The 18,785-nt window shown below is 43.3% G+C and overlaps 1 protein-coding gene across 3 annotated transcripts in view; it reads left to right on the forward strand.

Moving 5' to 3' along the window:
• Positions 1-18,785, forward strand: part of TMEM94 (transmembrane protein 94) — a 52,093-nt gene that overhangs the window by 23,728 nt on the left and 9,580 nt on the right. For 2 of the 3 annotated variants that reach the window (XM_014255845.2, XM_088065492.1), the window contains 14 exons: positions 192-308; positions 4,030-4,086; positions 5,916-6,020; positions 6,630-6,794; positions 7,013-7,222; positions 7,386-7,701; positions 8,430-8,603; positions 11,870-11,972; positions 13,168-13,385; positions 14,578-14,759; positions 14,961-15,099; positions 15,722-15,837; positions 16,689-16,788; positions 18,257-18,365. In XM_014255845.2, coding sequence (XP_014111320.2) covers positions 192-308; positions 4,030-4,086; positions 5,916-6,020; positions 6,630-6,794; positions 7,013-7,222; positions 7,386-7,701; positions 8,430-8,603; positions 11,870-11,972; positions 13,168-13,385; positions 14,578-14,759; positions 14,961-15,099; positions 15,722-15,837; positions 16,689-16,788; positions 18,257-18,365 — 2,111 coding nt within the window. The remainder of the gene's footprint in view (positions 1-191; positions 309-4,029; positions 4,087-5,915; positions 6,021-6,629; positions 6,795-7,012; positions 7,223-7,385; positions 7,702-8,429; positions 8,604-11,869; positions 11,973-13,167; positions 13,386-14,577; positions 14,760-14,960; positions 15,100-15,721; positions 15,838-16,688; positions 16,789-18,256; positions 18,366-18,785) is intronic. The other variant, XM_088065493.1, reaches the window with a different exon arrangement.

Consider the following 18,785-nt stretch of genomic DNA (forward strand, 5'->3'; position numbering starts at 1 on the left):
AACAGCTGCAAGTTGGTGTGATTGATTCATGGCCTCCTTCATTAAACCCCCATAATGTGTGCAGTGTTTGGCACTGCTTCCAGTCCCCTTCTTGTTCTGGCCTTTTATCCTTATCCTCTCACTGTGGTGGAAAAGATGTCACGTGAGAGGTTCTGACTTGTTGTCTCTGTGCTTGTTGGTGTTCTTTTCAGGTGAATGGTGTCTTACCCATCCTTCCATTGCTCTTTCCTGTCCTGTGGATTCTTGCTACAGCTTTTGGAGAAGCCAGAGTGTTGGCCCAGATGAGCAAAGCCTCATCCACCTCACTGGTAGGTTTCTCTCCACATCAAACCATTGCAGAGACAAGGGCAAGAGACAAAAATGCTCTGTGAAGTGAGCATACTGAATTCAGCAGAGATGTCCACATAATTATAAAATCTTGTTGGATCTTTGTTTGTCCCAGCTGTGCCCTCTCCTTGGAGTACAATATTCTTGAACAGCTGCTTGAATTTTTTCAACCTCTCTGCAGGTACCCCAAGGTGATAGGAAGCTCTGGTTGTTTGGTGAAACTCTTCAAGGCATGTGCTTTCTGTCAGATACATACAGTTTGTTAGAGGGGTCAACATGGAGATAAATGCCCTGTGGTGGCTGTAACTAGGCAATGTGTAGCCACTGAGAAGAGTGAGATACATCATATCCTCTGCAATGCCATGTGGGCTGAGCAATCTTTTCCTGAGGCTCTGGGGCTTTGTTTGCAGGCATGGCCTTTGAGTAGGTCAGGGAGTAGGAGCAGTTTCTGGTGGTTGTGTTGGTTTGGGGAGTGGAGTTTGGTGGTCTGATGGGATGTGATCCTGAGCTCGATGTGCTGTTGCACATCCCTTCTTCTGTCCTGGTGGTAGTGCTGGTGAGATGCACTGAGCTATGTTTGTCTTCTGTGCTGATTTCTGGTACTTGGATAGAGTTTCTCTCTCCTTCTTGTCCTTCCTTGGCCTCTGGCCCTGGGTCTGTATTTTCTATTATTTTCTTTCTAGTTGAAAATACCTAAGCTGCCAGTGTCCTGGGAGGAAGGACACATTACATCCCTTAATAGCATTTGTACCTTTAGAATCTCTTCTCAGTGTTTTTACCATCTTACCTCTTGTACCTATTCTCAGCATCACTTGGTTTGTACTTTTGAAACCTCCCTCTTTCCCTTCACAATTTGTAATTCAGCTGGGAAATGCCAGAGGTCCTTGGCTTCCTTGCTTCACCATTCTCAACATTCCCATTTGCCATGTCACTCATACTTGCACCTTCCTTTTTTTTCCTTTCCTGTCTTCTTTTTCTTGTCCAGGCAGCTCTGTCTGTCCAGCCAGCTCTTTCTGTGGCATCTCAGACATGAGCCTCCATCCTTGCTGCTGCAGAACAGCTGCTGTGGTGTGCCTTGGTCACTCACCCCCTGAAAAGGGCAGTCACTTGGCCTCTCTATTTCCCTCCTTCCTTCTCTCTTCTCTGTTCAAAATGTAGCAGGTAAGACCCTTCTCCTCTCCAATCGCTTGGCCTACTTGGAGGCAACTTGGCCACTTCTCTGCCTTCTTCCCCTTCCTATCATGTTTAATTCCTGATTTTTCAAGGCCAGAGGTGACTCTTGTGACTGGTTGAAAAGACACAAACCAGTGCCCCCCTAAACAAGCACCTGTCTCAAGTTTCATTACTACAGTTGGACTACAGCAGCATTCCTTTTAGAAAGGAATTTGCTGTTGGTTTGAAAACATTTGTACTGCCTTCCATAGGTTGTCTCAGTAATTATTTACCTTCACTGCTAAAAATGGACATTCTGTGTTAGTGGAAATTTCTTCAGTATCTGATTTCCAGCCCTTGGAAAACTTACATCTTTTGTCTTCTAGATTTAAGAGCAAAGAGCACATCAATCAAAACTGTGTTCTTTTGTAGCTACTCACATTCCTTTTTACCATCTCTGGTTAAGTAAACAGTTCAAGCACCTTGAGGCACTATTAGCATATTTTCCAAACCTCTAATCTTTCTCTTGGCATTCCTCTTAGCTTTCTCCACTATTTCAGAATCACTGTAGGGTTATGTATCACAAACCCCACAAAATATCCCAGTAATAGTTATGCTTTTGATAAACTTCAGAGTAATCTGGACTTTCTGCTCTGTGTTCCCTTGTTTCTACAACAAATGATCCCATTAGATCTTTCAGACACTTCTTTAAAAGGCCAGGCTTTGTTCAGCTGCAGGTACTGCTTTCTGAGAATCCTCATCCTGTAAGTCCAACATTCCTTTTTGCACCTAAATATGCTGCTTTAGCTTTGTGCCTGTTGAGATATACGTTTTTGCACATTGCCCAAGCAACCCATATTGTTCTGTGACAGTGGTCTCTCCTCTTGACATTGTATCCTGCCCTAAACTTTGTATCCTTTACAGTCTCTATCAGTAATGTGTTTTTAGTTTTCTCTCAGGCTAACAAAATACCCAGGTTTGTCCCTGCTTGAGCTAGTAACACATTTTTGCAAATAATTTCTGTTTCTGTTCCATTTAGAGATAGTCTATTTCTAATATATTTAACATGAGCCCTATTACTCTGGTATTTTCATTAGAAAACTAGTCAAGCATTTAGAATCAAGTCAAATTACCAAATGGTGTATGTCAAAAGCAGTACTTTTATCAGTCAAATTTGTAATTTTGTCAAAATGATATTGCAATAGTTTGAAATAGTTTGAAAAAATAGATTTGCTGCTGATATAGTTGTGGTGTTTGGCACTGATTGTATTATTCCACTTTTAATTGAGTCTCATATTAGCTGCTCTTTTATTCTGTCTGGAATCAAAGTCTGTCTGGGGTCCTGTGGTAACTTGGATGGCTCTCCTTCCCTTTTTGGGCATTGGCACCACTTCATTGAACTGGGACTTAATCCATAGTTCAAGCCTTCTACAAAATCAACAATAACAGTCATTGTCCAGACCTGCTAATTTAAACATATTTACTTTCAGTAGCTGGTGTTGGAATGGAAAATATTTCATAGTTATCATATGGTATGATTGTATCACTGAATAAGGAATAGCAATATTTGTTTAACACGTCTGCCTTGCCTACAATGTCATTTGCAATTTGACTGTCTTTAAAAGCAATTGTCTGGTTTTAATTACCTACTGGTATACTTTTCCTTATTTTTTATGTTAATTCTAACTTCTGTGTTCACTTTCACTCAAAACTGGTCTCTTATTTTTACTATGGGATTGTTGCTTTTTAAAATTGTAACAAAATATTCTTAACCAGTTCCCAATTATCCTTCACAGTTGTCAGTTTAAATGATTTCTGACAGATTTCTCTTGGCTTTTTTTGGTTTTGTTAAACTGATCCTTTTTCAAGTGCCAGATACATGCATTATTATTTGGGATATCATTTTATTTACATGTAAATATAATTGCCATATTCACTTATGAATAGACTTAAATTTAAACTTTTTCAAAATTATGTCTAGTGTGGAATACCTTTGTGCTGGATACAAAAATTCTGAGTTAGTGAATTTCTCAGTGTAATTCCAAGAGTGCTGTTGTGGTGCCCTGCTGTAATTTCTTTTCATTTCCTATCTGCATCCCATTCATATCACCTCATTCCTCTGTGTCCATTGTGTTCCAGGCACCTGCTTTTCCAACCCCTCTTCCAGCTCCCTTCCTGTAACTGACCCATATAAGTTAAAATCAGATCACTCAATCCTAGCTTTTTCTGACTAAAAATAACCACCCAGAAAGAGCCTTCTCTGGGTCTAATTGCTATTATTTTCTCTGTAGACTTTTAGGTAATGACTGTGTGTTCCTCTGTGATGTACAGCACCGAGCACTTTGCCTGTGCTTCACAAGTAGATAAAAAACAGAGCCCATTAAAGACTTAATTGCTTTGATGAGTTATCAATCTGCCTTGGTATACAGCGATTCCCACAGAGCAGGACTCCTGCTTTCTCCTCCTTGAAGGCACATCCTGAGGGAAGGATGTTCCTCATGGCACATTTCTGAGCACAATTATAGTAACTGGTCTCTTCTCTTGCTGCAGCTTGCTAAGTTTTCAGAGGACACTCTCAGCAGCTACACAGAGATGGTATCTTCTCAGGTACTATTATTATGAATTGTTTTCCTCCATCTTCACTGCAGAACTTCATGATATCCTTTCCCTTCCTCTCTGATCTCCTGCTTGTTGCTAGATCCTTTTTACTTGTGTCAGTTGTCCATTGTCATTCATTTGTTACTTTAATTTGCTGTGCATGCAGGTTGCATGTCTTCCCCTTCCACCTCCCCATGTAAATACTGCTGCGCTGACCAGAGATTGAGGTGACCTTGATACTGAGTCCAGTTGTGCTTTTCTGAATATTGCAAATTATTTGAAATCAGTGTTTTCTGTCCTGGAGACAGTACCTCTTTCAAGTCCTGTTCCAGAAGTAAAATAAACTTTGTATGGTGTGTGTTTGAAAGAAGGGAAGTATTTTGCTTGTACCGGAAAAAACTTTGTTCAGGTGAAAACTAAAACCCAGAGGGAATGGTGGTGAGCACCCAGACCAAATTGCAGAGAGGACTGCAGAATGTTCAGGCTTTTTAAAAGTCTGATCCTGCTCCATAGGCTTCTTATCAGGCTTAAGCACATTACCAGTGCTTCCAAAGCTGGGGCAATTAAACATTCAGGAGCCCTTTTTCTGGGGAAGAAACTGCTCTGGCCTCTCTATAAATTGCATCATCCAGATTAAACAGGTGGGTAGAGGAAAGATACTTCTCTGTCTAATCTGATGCTTTTAAGATTCCTCTTTCTGTAAGGAGGCAGATGGATTCCAGGAGTGATTAAAAATCCCTAGATATAAGATATTCCTGTCTCTTTGCTCCCAGTCTCTCAGAGGAATGCACATGGATGCACACACATTTCCTTTGCTAAATATTTTGTTGCCTTCCTGTGCCACTTCATCATTTAGCTGAGGTGTTTTTCAGATATTAAATGGAAGTGATTTTAGATGACCTACCTTGTTCCAAAGATCTGTTTCTTTCCTTTTGTAAAATTTTTGCTTAGAAGAATCTGGTTTAAGTAAGAACTTTTTTTTTTTTCCTTGGTGATAGCTCCAGATTGTTTTGCATTTGAGTTTACTGCTGTACTAGCCATTAGGATCCAGGGAACATGATTTGAGGAGCTTTGGGGGAAGTGCTCTGCAGTCACAGTATTCCAGAATAACAGCTAAAAAGCAATAAAATAACACAGTAATTCAATCCTGGTTTTGCTGGCTTTAGGATTGCCAGAGGAAAACACACAGCTCTGGTGCTTGGATTGATTGCTGCCATCCAGACTTCCTCTGAAACATGTTGGTGTGGAAAACAAAGGGTGCCAACTGGACATTTTAATTTAGCAAATATCCCCTTCTTTCTGTTCCATTACAATTCCTCTGTAATGATGGAGTCGTCAGGGCACCTTGGCTTTGTTTCCAATGTTGTCAATGCCTCAGTAACTAACCTTGGGCAAGTCACCTCACCACAGGGAGCCCATCCTTCACCCAATTTGCAGCACAGTGGTGAGAAACCAAAGGCCTCAAACCCCACAATCCAAGGGGTTGAGTTACTTCAGGATAAAAACACCAAGAGGTGACAACGGACTCACTCAAAATGAACTCACTCCAGAATTCATTTCTATATTTTTGGGTAGACAAGAAGTAGTTTCAGTGAATTCTCAATTCAACAATCAGACTGACTGTTAGCAATCAGTGGAAAGGGGAGGAAATGCTTTTCCCTGGAGAACACCAGCACTGTATCAGGTAACAGGTTCCCACAGAGACTGATGTCTATCTTACAGTGTATCCCTGTGTTGAAAGTGAAAGAAGGTAATGTCATACTCCCTTTTTTCCTTCTCCCTTCTTCTTCCACTGAAAGAGTCTCTAACTGGCTGATGTCCTCTGCTTCCCTCCTCAGGAAATGATACGTTGTATCTGGAGCCACTTCCTCTGTGTTTTAAAAGGCAAATCCCCAACTCTGAGCTTTACTTCCAGCTTGCTCCACAGTCTGGGATCTGTCACTGTGAGTATTGCTGGGTTGTCAGAAAGAGGAGCTCTGTGAGGATGTTCCATTTGCATCATTGATGTTATCCTTCCCTGAGCACAGACTGTGCAATCAGTTCACTGTGCTGGAATTAGAAACCCTTCAGGCACCTGTCTTTGTAGAAGAGTTTATAACTGTCTTGTCATATCCAAGCACATTCACATGCTAAAACAATGGTTTGAGATACTCTGTGACATCTGACAAGATGTCTGTATTTTCCAGCTCTGATTCTGGTCAAATTACCCTCTTGATTCCTGTGCAAGAGCCAGCTGGTTTGGGTCCTGGGAAGGTACTAGCTGCTGAAATAGGATGAGTAGTTGCTTCCTTCCCTTGGTCTTCATGCCTAGTTTTGCAATATGCTGAAGTAAAATCAGTGTTAAACAACCCATAAATCTTGTTAAAGCAAGGAATTCTTGGATTTCTTGGAGTGTTATTAGGTGCAGTTTCTTAAGAGAGAAAGTTGGTGAAGGAGAGACTTGTCTGTCGTGCCATGTGTTTATTAAAGTCATGATATTTACAACTGCACATGAACACTGAGATGTTTTCACTAAGATTTTTCTTTCTTGGGGGTGTTGTGGGATGTTCTAGGTGCTCTGCTGTGTAGACAAGCAGGGGATTCTTTCCTGGCCAAACCCCAGCCCAGAGACTGTTCTGTTCTTCAGTGGGAAGGTGGAACCACCTCATGACAGCCACGAAGACCTGACTGATGAGCTCTCCACACGGTCCTTCTGCCATCCTGAGATGGAAGATGAGGTGAGTGATCCTTAGTCCATAACATAATGTGTTGGCTTCAATCATAGTTTGATTGAAACACAATGTGATATTATAAAGGGACCTTGTAGAGAAGTCCTATAATTCTTTGCTTAAAGATGAAGAAGCAAGCGAGGATCCTTTTCTACAGAGTCCTGAAGCAGCAGTGCCTTGTGTTCAACCGCTGAATCACCACCCTTGGCTCTCTTGGTCTCCCACAGCCCCATGAAAGAGATGCTTTGCTCTCTGGCCCCCTGGCAGACACACTGCACATGGCCAGTGAACAAGAGAGGAACAACTGGTCTGGTGATGCTCCAAAGGCTCCTGAAGCCTCTGCTCACCGGAAGCCGAACAGCAGAAGCAAACATCCCTCTGGATCCAACGTGAGCTTTAGCAAGGACACGGAGGGTGGAGAGGAGGAGCATACTCAGGTAAGACTTACCTGAGGGGCACACAAGTAGGCTTTTGTGGAGCTGTAACACAAACCCACAGAGTCCCTACTGTTGGGGAATTTAACAGGGAATTCCCTGCAGGATTCTAGGCTCAAGCCGTATTCACTGTAACCAACTACAATTTCTCTGCCTGTTGGACCAGGTTGTTGGGGACAACGAGGTGTTGGCTTGTGAGGCTGAAGACTTTGTGTGTGACTACCACCTGGAGATGCTCAGCCTGTCCCAAGACCAGCAGAACCCTTCCTGCATCCAGTTTGATGACTCCAACTGGCACATGCACCTGAATTCCCTCAAGCCTCTGGGCCTGAACGTGCTGCTCAACCTGTGCAACGCCAGCGTGACTGAGCGGCTGTGCCGCTTCTCCGACCACCTCTGCAATATCGCCCTGCAGGAGACTCACAATGCTGTGCTGCCTGTCCATGTGCCCTGGGGCCTCTGTGAGCTTGCCAGGCTGATAGGTGAGGAGGAACTGGATGAACAGACAAGGAGAAATCAGAGCTGTCAATAGGCACTTAATCCTTAGAGAACATGAGAATATTTCCCCAGTCCCATTTGCTGAGGAGGTGGAAATATAGAGCTGACTCTGTTGTTGTTTGGTTGCCAAAGGAGTTTATTAAAGAGATGGCTTTTGGCAAGTTATGACATTGTCAGTGCTATCCAAGGAACAAATGTCATCAAGGATAGTGCCAGCCAGCTCTGGCTAAGCTTCATATTCTTCTGGTGTGAGTCTGCCAGTCTTATCAGGAGACAAAGAATACCTGCTAATGAACAGATATCTGGCCTGTCTTTACAGTAGGGCTTTACAGGGAGTTTGGGGATAAATTATGTACCTCAGCTCATTTTACAGATGGGAAAATGGAAGTATAGGGGCAGTAAGAGGTTAGAGGTAACACTAGGATTAAAACCTGGAAACTTGAACTCACGTCCATGCCTGTCCTGTGATGTCACAGTTACTCTCATTAGTGAACAAGAGCAGGAACACTGTAATTACTAATCTAATAATTTTGAGGATGTTTTTCATCCTAGATCTTAAGCCATATTTACATAGAAGCACAGTGAGCACCTACCAATTGCTGGGGAGGTGTCAGAATGGGCACAGGCAAAGTGGGTGGCACAGAATAAGAAGGAACTTTTCTTTTGCATTGATTAGAGCCTGATTTTCCTCCTCTTTGTGTTTATATTTCAGGTTTCACACCAGGTGCTAAAGATCTTTTCAAGCAGGAGAACTATTTGGCTTTGTACCGCTTGCCAAGTGATGAAATGGTTAAGGAAACCATCCTGGGGAAGCTTTCATCCATCACCAAGAGGAGACCCCCCCTGAGCCACATGATTAACCTGTTTGTGAAGGACACCACTACCAGTAAGGCTGCCTCTTTTTCTGGGCATCCACTTGGCACAGGGGGAACTTTTCCTCAGAGAGCCCAGAAAATGTAAGGCTGGAAGAGCCTGGAGTTCCTGTGGGGTAATGCCACCGCTCTGTCCATGGCCAGTGCAGATATGATTAACAAACCTCAGTGATCATCTGTGGTATACTGAGGGGGGGAATTCTTCCCAGCCTTGACTCGCTCCAGAATAATAAATATCTTTTAAAAAATATTGTAGATAGCACATAGTAGATCCGTTTTCTGGGAGCAAACAGCATTGCAGAGCATGGTATGGGTTTATTGAGTTTTTAATAGACTTCATGATGGTAGTGAAACTAATACTGCACAGGGTCGAATATCACTCTAGGTTTTAGTTAATAATGCTCATCCTTTCTGATAAATCATAAACTAATATTTTTGTGAGTTGTCTAGTGTGTTACATTACACACTCCTATATTGCATACTAATAAGAAATCACAAAACTTCCATGCAAACTCACAGTGACAATGAATATAGAACTGAAGCCATACAGACTTCTCTACTCTTTCTACTCCTTCCTACTCTCATAGGAATGGGCTGGGATGGAAAGGATGTACAGCCGGTTGAGGTCTTAAAGCACCTCAGAAAGATTTAACAGCTTGCCTGTCAGAGCTTTTAGTCTCTTTGTAATTCCTTAAATTGACTGAACTTGGCTCTCTAGAGTTGACATATGTTCAGTATTGAATCTGAAATATGATCATTGTGCCGGCCAGAGTTTTACCAGGTTAACTGTCTTCTCTCACCCACTTCTTAAATTTTTATCTTCATCTGGGAAGGAGCTTTTTCATTTGTTCTGATTGCTGCTATCTTGCCTTTGTAAGTAGGAATTATTTTGATGCTGAGATTTTTAGTGTAGAGAAAAAACCTTTAATGTTGCCTCATTTCAACTCCTTATCCTCACTTTTAAACGGTTTAGGTTAGAGCCTGGAGCTCAGACAAATAGGTGTGACCTGGATTATGCTGTCTAGAGTAAATTCTTAGAGGAATTTTGCCAGTTGGGTTTAGTTAACCATTGGAACACCTCTCACACAATAGTCTTGTCCCTTGAAATTTCCTAAAATGCTGCCATTTTAGAACCAGAAATACTGGATTGTGCAGATAACATTGGGTGAGGTCAAAAGGCTCTGTTTATGCAGAAGTCAGACCAGATGATCATAACTTAACCTCTCTCCACACATTATTTGTGAATAAATCTATGAATCCACCCACTCCCATGACATGCTGCAGTCAAAGCAAGATACATAAATTCTACAGCTATAGCAGAAATAGGAGGCAGATTATCTGTGTGTTCCCTTACTATTCCATTGAAATACATGTCTCACCATCTGGCAGTGTTCATCCCAGATCCATAGTAACAGCATGGAAATGAGGTGTTCGCTGGCATCTTCCGCGGAGTAAAACGGCTTGATACCATCTCTGTCTTTCTCTGCTGGAACTGCACTGCTCCATTCCTTTTGATCTGTCTCATTGGTTCAGATGGAGCAGTTTGGTTCTTCCCAATGAGTCCCAGCAGCCATGAATGGCTGATCATACCCCCTGACCTATTCATTTGTTTTTTCCCTTTTTGCTAGAGCAATCCTGGCCTGAGAGTTCATGATTTGGGAAAGGCTGAGCTCATTTTACTGTCAAGGACAGCTCAGTGAACTTCTTGCAGTTTATGGTGTCTGCAGTCACTGCCACTTTTTCCTTAGCAGGGCTGTGGTGTGGGATTCTGGTGGGAATGAATGGGAAATGGATTGCAGTTGCTGTCAGGCATGAACATGGGTACATCTGTGCATGTGGTTATTGCAAGCTCTTGCTCTGTGTCCAGGACATAGGTTTTGCATGGATAAACATCTTTTGTTCCTTCTTTCTGAGCAAGGACTATCTGACGTTAGGAGCAAGGTGGGAAGGATTAGGTGTTTATACAATAAAATTAAACAGAGCTGTGCACAAGTGCTCCTTTGTGTCCCTGAGACAGACTCCTTCTTTCACACACAGCTCTTATTCGTCTTGGAGGTTTGTTATGCTGATAAACTTGGCTTGTGATGACTATTTATAGCAAAAGCAGAGAGCTGCTGTGTTTTGGAAAATCCTCCAGTATTCCTGAAGGTCCCTGCCTGGTTTGTGTTGAGGGGATATTCTTGGCTCTGGATTTCACCAGCCAGTCAGCAATCAGCAACAATGCCTGCAAGAAGCCTTTGGGCTCATTTTTCTTGGCAGTGGTGGTTTTTTTTTGGTTTTTTTGTGGTTTTGGTTTTTTTTTTTTTCATTAGCTCAGCTTTGAAGCTGTTGGGGGCAAAGAGAGCAGCTGGAGGAGGGAAAGGAGACTTTACGTGCAGGAAATGTTAATGGGTCGATACAAATGAGAAGGAGCAGGAGGTGTGGAGTGGAGGCAGCCCCACATCCCTAAACTTGTGTCCTGTGACTGGGACCTGCATCAGAGATGTCACACACCTCTGAGAAAAACTTTTTAACACCTCTGACTACAAGAGGGAATAAGAGATTTTGAGTCTGTATTAAAAACTAAAATAGGGGGAGAAAGAAAAACAGGACAAGCTGTGGTGTCCATTGATTTTTCGGTTCTTCCCTAAAGACAACATGAGTTACTTTTTTAGAGTTTCTTATTGAACTTTTGAGTCTCTTGAACTTTTGACCCATCCTGATTTAACACATTTTCAGGGTGAAAATGTGAAACAGGCTGTTATCTGGCAGGTCACACTGTCAAATTGTCTTCTGCTACTTGAATGAAAAGTATTCAAGAATAGCTCTTACCCTTTAGTTCCATGTCTGGCCTAAAAATGAATGCACTTTGCAGTGTAGGCAGACTTTGATCCCCGTAGGCTCATCACTGCTGCTTGTACTTTCATGACAAGAGGCACAAAGGAATTTCTCTTCTTCTGCTCTGTGGGATTCAGGAGCAAGGCATTATCCCACCTTTACAGGAGCAGGATTGATACACAGGGTAAGAGAAGAATAGGAAGGGACTACATGGCTTACATTTTATCACTGCCTTGTTTGAACCCACAGTTAGACAAAGGGCAGTTGCAGGTGCATCATCAATCCTGAACAATTTCTTGATGGAGACTGAAGACTTTCAGCAGAGGAAAAGGGGATATCTGGAATGCATCAAAGCATTTTGTGGGAACACTCATGTTTTAACAAACAAGGGAGCAGCTGGTGTGATATCCCCTTCCTGGGGGCTGTATGTGTGATACTGACTCATTGTTCTCCTGCACTTCAGGCACGGAGCAGATGTTTTCTCATGGGACAGCTGACATCATCCTTGAGGCCTGCACTGACTTTTGGGATGGTACTGATATCTACCCCCTCTCTGGCTCTGACAGGTGGGCAGTTTTCTCATTTGGGGCATTCAGGAGCTTCAGGTGAAATGCAGAGAGAACCTGGTCACTCTGTTAAAATTCTTTTTGTGATGCTTGTTAAGCTTTTTAAGGGCTTCAAGTAGGTTATGAACATGAACCATCTCTACTTGTAATTAATTGTTATCATAGCAATGTAAGAGATTAGATAGCAACAAGCATTCAGTTAGACTGGAAGAGCAAGCCACTTCTTACTGTATCTATTGGGATATTGTCCTCTTCTAAGTGGATTCTGACTGTACTGTGTAGTAGGACTAAATTATAATCAGGTCATGCTGGTGGCAGTGAATTTTTTGTTGTTTTTCAAGAAAAATGTGTTGTCTTATATGAAATGCAAAATGATCAATTGTGCCTGAACCAGTCCACACAATGCATCACACCCTTGGACTCCTGCTGCAATATCTGACAGTTTGTGCTGTATTTTCATCTACAGGCTGAATTGCTGTTCCTATTGGCACAGCAGTCCAGTAATATTTAGTTTCACTGACTTTTCACATTGCTCTTCTAAATCTGCTTATCCTCAGGTGTGAAAAAACTGCCACTGATCCTTTTTGGAATAATGATCATGTTACAAGCAAATTTTTTTTAAAAAAAACTATATCTGATGTGTAGTCTAATTTGTTACCTCTTGTGAATTCAGCTTAGAGAAGGAACTTTATTTCAGTGACTGAATATTGACTAAATACAGTTCCTCGGACCCAGATTCTGAAAGGGGACAGGAGAAAAGTCTGCTCCTGCAACTATCTCTGCCATAGATCCTCTTGTCAGAGTTGTCAGTTCCCTCTTTGGTGTTTATCTCCCTACAGATAAATTATGTCTGATAAATTAAGCTTCTGCTGTCATGCAATAAATTTCCTTGGAGTCATCTGGCAGCCATATTAAGCATATTATATTAATAAGTGTATTTGAAGAGCTCTGTGTTCATACCTATCAATCTGATGAGCAAACAGAAACAGTCACCACTGCCTCTGCTGGAATATATGTTCTTGTTGTCCTGCAGCTTGGAGAATGCAGAAACAGTAGGGAAAGGCTTCTTCAAACTTTCCAACCACTCTTTATGGAAGACATTTTTCCAAATACATGGAACTACAGCATTTCTGTATTGTCAGAAACGTGGCACATTTTTGCTAGCTTTGTCTGTTTTTTTCTCTCTTCCATGTAGGAAGAAGGTGCTGGATTTCTACCAGCGAGCCTGCCTGTCAGGATACTGCTCTGCCTTTGCATACAAGCCGATGCACTGTGCCTTGTCCTCCCAGCTCAATGGCAAGTGCATAGAGCTGGTGCAGGTGCCGGGGCAGAGCGCGATCTTCACGTGCTGTGACCTCCCTGGGACCACTCCCATCAAACAGAGCAGCCGGAGGAACAGCTGGAGCTCAGATGGTATGTGTGTCTGCAGTCCTGGCTGCAACCAGGTCTGCTGCTGGCCCAGGGGCTGGATCTGATCAGTCTAGAGCTGTAAGAACATTGTTGTTCAGAGCAGCAGATGGAAACTTGGAAGGAGGAGCTTCTGAAGTAGATGCATTTTCAGAGGAAGTAATGATGTGGCAGCTGGTAGGGGTATTTCTAGCTAAGTTATTGAAGCTTACTGAGAAGTTCTTCTTGTAGGAAGTCTGTTTTTAAAGCAGGCTACAGAGAGTCAAGACTCCTGGGTATTACAGTACTTGGTTTGCTATTTGTCTGGTTTTATGGAAATCCCATGTGATGGGCTTTTCAAAGGATTGAAATGTATAGTGCTATGCAACTGTTATTCCTTGATGGATTTTGTTGCTGTACTGAAGGAACTGATTCCCACTAGATGAACTGTACATGTCCTTCAGAACAGCAATGGAGACTAAGGAGCACATACCATTAATATAAATCCAGGAGGCTCTTTTGGAAAACCAGTCTTAACCTCTTTCTCTCTTGGTCTCCCATTCTGTAAAATGTGACTAGTGGGGTTTCCAACAGCTAGGAACAGTTATAACTGTTTTCAGAATACTTTTGAGTCCCACCTGTGGCAAGCCTTGCAACTGTGTGAAGTATTTTATTATTTTCTTCTTCATGCTGCATCCAGCCCCCATTCACCACAGGCTGATGTGATGGTGAAGGAACCCTGTCAAAGAGCCTTTGCAGGCTTTTTGGAAATGTTTGCAGGGAACATGAGTCACTTCCTTTGCATCAGCCCCTTGTGGTATGATGCCACTGTGCCTCAGCTAGACTCACCATGTTGTTTAGGCACAGTAGGATGTGTTTAAAATGTACATGTGAACATTATGCAGTACACATCCTTGACCTTTCTACCTTAATTCCTTGTGACTGATCCCTGCCTTCTGTTTTATCTTTTTCCTTGCTTGCTGTTTCCCACTTGTGTTCTTGATCTCCTATGTGGGGATGTCCTGAAACCACTTCTGTGACTGGGTATGCTGGGACAAATGGATGTCTCTTCATCTTTCCTCCTGTGTTTGTGTTCCTGCACATTTCTGTGTCTGCTGTGTCCTTGGGTGTCGCCTTGGTGGCCTCCCCACCACATGTCCTTTGTGTGATGTGGCCCCTCATGTCTCAATGTGATTGCGTGTTGTTTGCATGCCTGAAGAAGGGATTGGGGAAGTGATGGAGAAGGAAGACTGTATCCAGGCTCTGAGTGGACAGATCTTCATGGGAATGGTCTCATCCCAGTATCAGGCCCGCCTTGACATTGTCCGCCTCATTGATGGATTGGTCAATGCCTGCATTCGTTTTGTCTACTTCTCCCTGGAAGATGAGCTCAAAAGCAAGGTAAGCTGTCTTTGCTGACCCCCCTGACCTTGCATGGCCCCTGGTTGTCTGACTGGAGAGTTTAGCTCCAGTGCAATCTAAGGTTAATCTGATTCAGCCCACTAATGAGTCCAGAAGGTACCTGTGCTCCCAGTATGGCATCAGTCTGCAGTGCTCTGGCCTGGGCAGCCACTCTAAAACCCTTTGTCTGCTCACCCACAGGTGTTTGCTGAGAAAATGGGTCTGGAGACTGGCTGGAATTGCCACATATCCTTAACACCCAATGGTGATGTGCCTGGCTCAGAGATCCCCCCCTCCAGCCCCAGCCATGCTGGCTCCCTGCACGATGACCTCCATCAGGGTGAGAACTGTGCCTTGGCCACTCTGAATGCCATGTGTTTCCTGGGGGGTTCTTTTAAAGCCATTCATTGGTTCCTGTGTCCACACCAGACACTTATCTGTCCAAGCTTTGAGCACACAGCTGGATGGCCCTCAGGTGTGTGTGTGTAAGTGACATCACTTTACATTTATAGCCTTTCTAGCCAGCCAGAACCAAGTTTTTGGAAACAGACATCCTTCTGTGCACCAGCTGCCATGAATTTATGTGCTCATGAGTGCTTGTGTTTCTTGCTGGGGCCCTAGTCAAGCCACTGAAGGTCCCTTGCTTGTGCATTGCTCTTTTTTTCTCCTACTTCTGGTGGGATTTCTTTATTCTCTTCCTCTAGAAGGACAGCAGAACAGATAAAGTATCATGTCTCAAAAGAGCAGAGACTAGGCTCACATATCTACCTCTGAACAGATTAGTAATCTAAAAATACTGCATTTTAGATGACTGAGTGGGAGATCTGAGTGTTGCTAACCCAGAAAATCAGGCTTCACGTTTCCTGGCTTCTGCAGTGCCACGTGCATGTTCCACGTGGGTGACACAGAGGTGGCAGAGGCAGGTTTGTGATTGTTGTTTATGCTGCTTCTCTCTGTTCCAGTTTCTCGAGATGATGTGGAGGGGCTTCTGCTAATGGAAGAGGAAGGGCACTCGGATCTCATCAGCTTTCAGCCAACAGACAGCGATATCCCCAGCTTCCTGGAGGACTGTAACAGGGTGAGGGCCCCTTTCCCTGTACACCTTCTACTGCTGTCATGGTCAGGAGTGTCACCTCATTACTCCCGAAGGAAATTCCTCATTGAAGGAGATTGGTTTACATTGGGACCCCTGATTTCCTTCACCCTCCTTCAGCTTGGTATCTAGAGCCTGGGATCCTCTCAGTTACTTTCTTAGTTACTTTTGCTGAACAGCTCTTTGGTTTGGAGTTCAGGAGTGGAGGTTACCAATCACAGGGTAACCTTGAGAGCTGCATCTCAGTTCCTCTGGGTCCCATGGGCTGGGAAGGGAGTGGGAACATCCCCACTTTCCATGCAGTCAGAAGAAACACTCTCTCCTCCAACTGTGAGCCACAGACTGGTGCTGCCTTGTGGTCAGTGTGAGACAAGCCCTTCCTGCTTCATAAAGACCTCACATGCTCATCAGACATTACAGGCATATCAGAGATACAGATTAAAAAAAAATCTTTTAGGCCTGGTTTTAGAAGGCAAGACCCCTTCTTACCTTGCTGCAGGTTGATGTGGCTGCAACTGAAATAGATTCAGTTGCTGGAAGACAGCAGATGTGTCTGACTAGATTCTTCACACAGGCAAAAAGTCCTTAGAAATCCTTGGGCACAGGTTTGTCACACCGACCTTACAAACTCTGAGGGCAGCTTGGGAGGTCAGTGTAGAACTTTGTCAGAAAACTTCTGACAGTGGCTTGGGAAAGCCAGTTCTATCTGCAGGAACGTGAATTTGTATCTGATCTTGAGGTTGCATAGTTCTAGGAGTCATCATTCTCATTTCAGTAATTCCCTCTGAAATGCCTCTCTCACACTCCCTGCTTAATCTGTCCTTTCTCTTTTTCAGGCCAAACTTCCCCGGGGGATCCACCAGGTGAGACCTCACCTGCAGAATATTGACAACGTGCCTTTGCTGGTGCCCCTGTTCACAGACTGCACCCCAGAGAGTAAGTGGCCTTTCCTACTCCTGTCCATGAATTCCTTTCCCAGCTCCTTGGTCTGGCTCATCCAAGTGTGGACATGGGTGAAGGGAAGGAGATACATTCCAGAAATCTAGAAGGACATACTGATATTAATTATCCTCTGTTGCTACCTGTGGGGAGACAGGTGTTAACTGAATTTTCATGCAGCTGTTGCCCAGCTGCTGAATTGAGCTGAGAACCACTCCTTTCAATTTGCATTCATAAGAGACACAAAAGCAAACATACAAAATGTTACTGCCTTTCATTAAATAAGTGTTATCAACGTACCAGGAGACTCTGATCTCTGCTCACAGCTCTTACATAACTCGGAAATCACTTCCCAGAAGAATTTTCCCCTGGCAGTTACTGTTAACACCTTCTGCTGCTTTACAGTTTTTGATTGCAGGAAACAGAAAGCACAAAATTTCTATCTGTCTCTCTGAGGTATTACTTAAAGAAAGGGGCAGAGTGCTCAACTGGTAAATACCTGCCAAGTCTCCAGTAAGTGTGGAGCATAATTATGATTTGCCATTTTAGTACCTCTGGCCACAATTTCCAGTATGTCAATCACAGTCCAGTCTGTTTTCACACTTAGTGCCCAAATTTCCTCTCTCTCTTTGACACAAGTGGCAGCTCCCCACATGACCCAACCCCTCACTGTGCTGCAGGTCTTTGTGCACCAGGCATTTAGTGAAGGTGTTTACAGGGGAATCTGCAGAGGGGAGTCTTGAGGTTTTTTTGCCTGGAGCATTCTAGAAAATCCATATATACACAGAGCACTGTGCATGGAGCTACAGAACTGAAATCAAATCAAACAGCAGCTTGGACATAGATCTATCTATCAAATGTATAAGATATTTTATAATAATTATATTATTATATAATAATACCCTTATTGATAAAGGGTTGAGGTGGTGGTGGGTGGGAGTGCAGGAACAGGGACTGGCTCTGAGTATGGCTAAGTGTGGCACTGCTTTTGGAGTGGTTTGTTACATTCCCTCCCTTCCTTTAGACTTGTAGCAACACTAGTGATGTGCTGCTGAGCAGAGTTTGAAACACTGTATTTATTTTCAGTTTGAATTATTTAGGTTTATTTCATTTCTTCTGTTTTCTAACAAGACCATTTGATGCTTAAGCTGTTTTATTCACCCAGGCTATGCCTACAGATCTGGTCTGAAAGAGGTGTGCTGGAGATGCATACCTGGGTCATAGTTCTGTGAACCACAGATCAATTCCTGCAGCGACAGGTATATAGACAGGTATATAACCTGGTCTGCAGTTAATTAACTATCTAATTGTGTGTTTTGGCTGTGGATCTCAATGTACACAAGTGCATTTGTACACAAGGGGCAGTTTTAATCTGCTTGTTATCCAGATTAGAAAGGGTGTGAAACACAGTATTTTTGTGTGCATAATGATATAACACGCTATTGCTCCTTCTGTCCCTCTGCAGCCATGTGTGAGATGATCAAGATCATGCAGGAGTACGGGGAGGTGACCTGCTGTCTGGGAAGCTCTGCCAACCTTCGGAACAGTTGTCTCTTCCTGCAGAGCGATATCAGGTGGGGCAAGGTCTATTCCTCCTCCAGCTGCCTTTGCATTGATCTTACCATGTACCCAGCCATGGGTCACACCACACCTGGGGATTGTGCAGGGAGGTGCTCACAACTGCTCTGTCCGTTTTTAGCTGCATTTATCTTCAAGAGGGAGATTTATGGGGATAGGATGGGGATGTCTAAGGCCCTTGATAACACAGATGTATTTCTTTGTCTGAAAGGAAAATACTCTCTTGCATGCTGGACTGTTGTGCCCCAACTACCATTACGGATGCTTCCCACTGGGTGGAAGAGTGGAAGTACCCCATGGATTAGCCAGTTTGTTGACCTTGTGCCACAAACCCAAATATGTTCATTATTTCTCTGTGAATAAGTGAAAGTCTAGGGAGATTGATCCTAGTTTCATGTTATAGCTCAGGCTTCTCT

This window comes from Pseudopodoces humilis, chromosome 21 (assembly GCF_049639895.1).
Source record: "Pseudopodoces humilis isolate 2021_Gansu_Grassland_sample_001 chromosome 21, ASM4963989v1, whole genome shotgun sequence".
NCBI classification, from domain to species: domain Eukaryota; kingdom Metazoa; phylum Chordata; class Aves; order Passeriformes; family Paridae; genus Pseudopodoces; species Pseudopodoces humilis.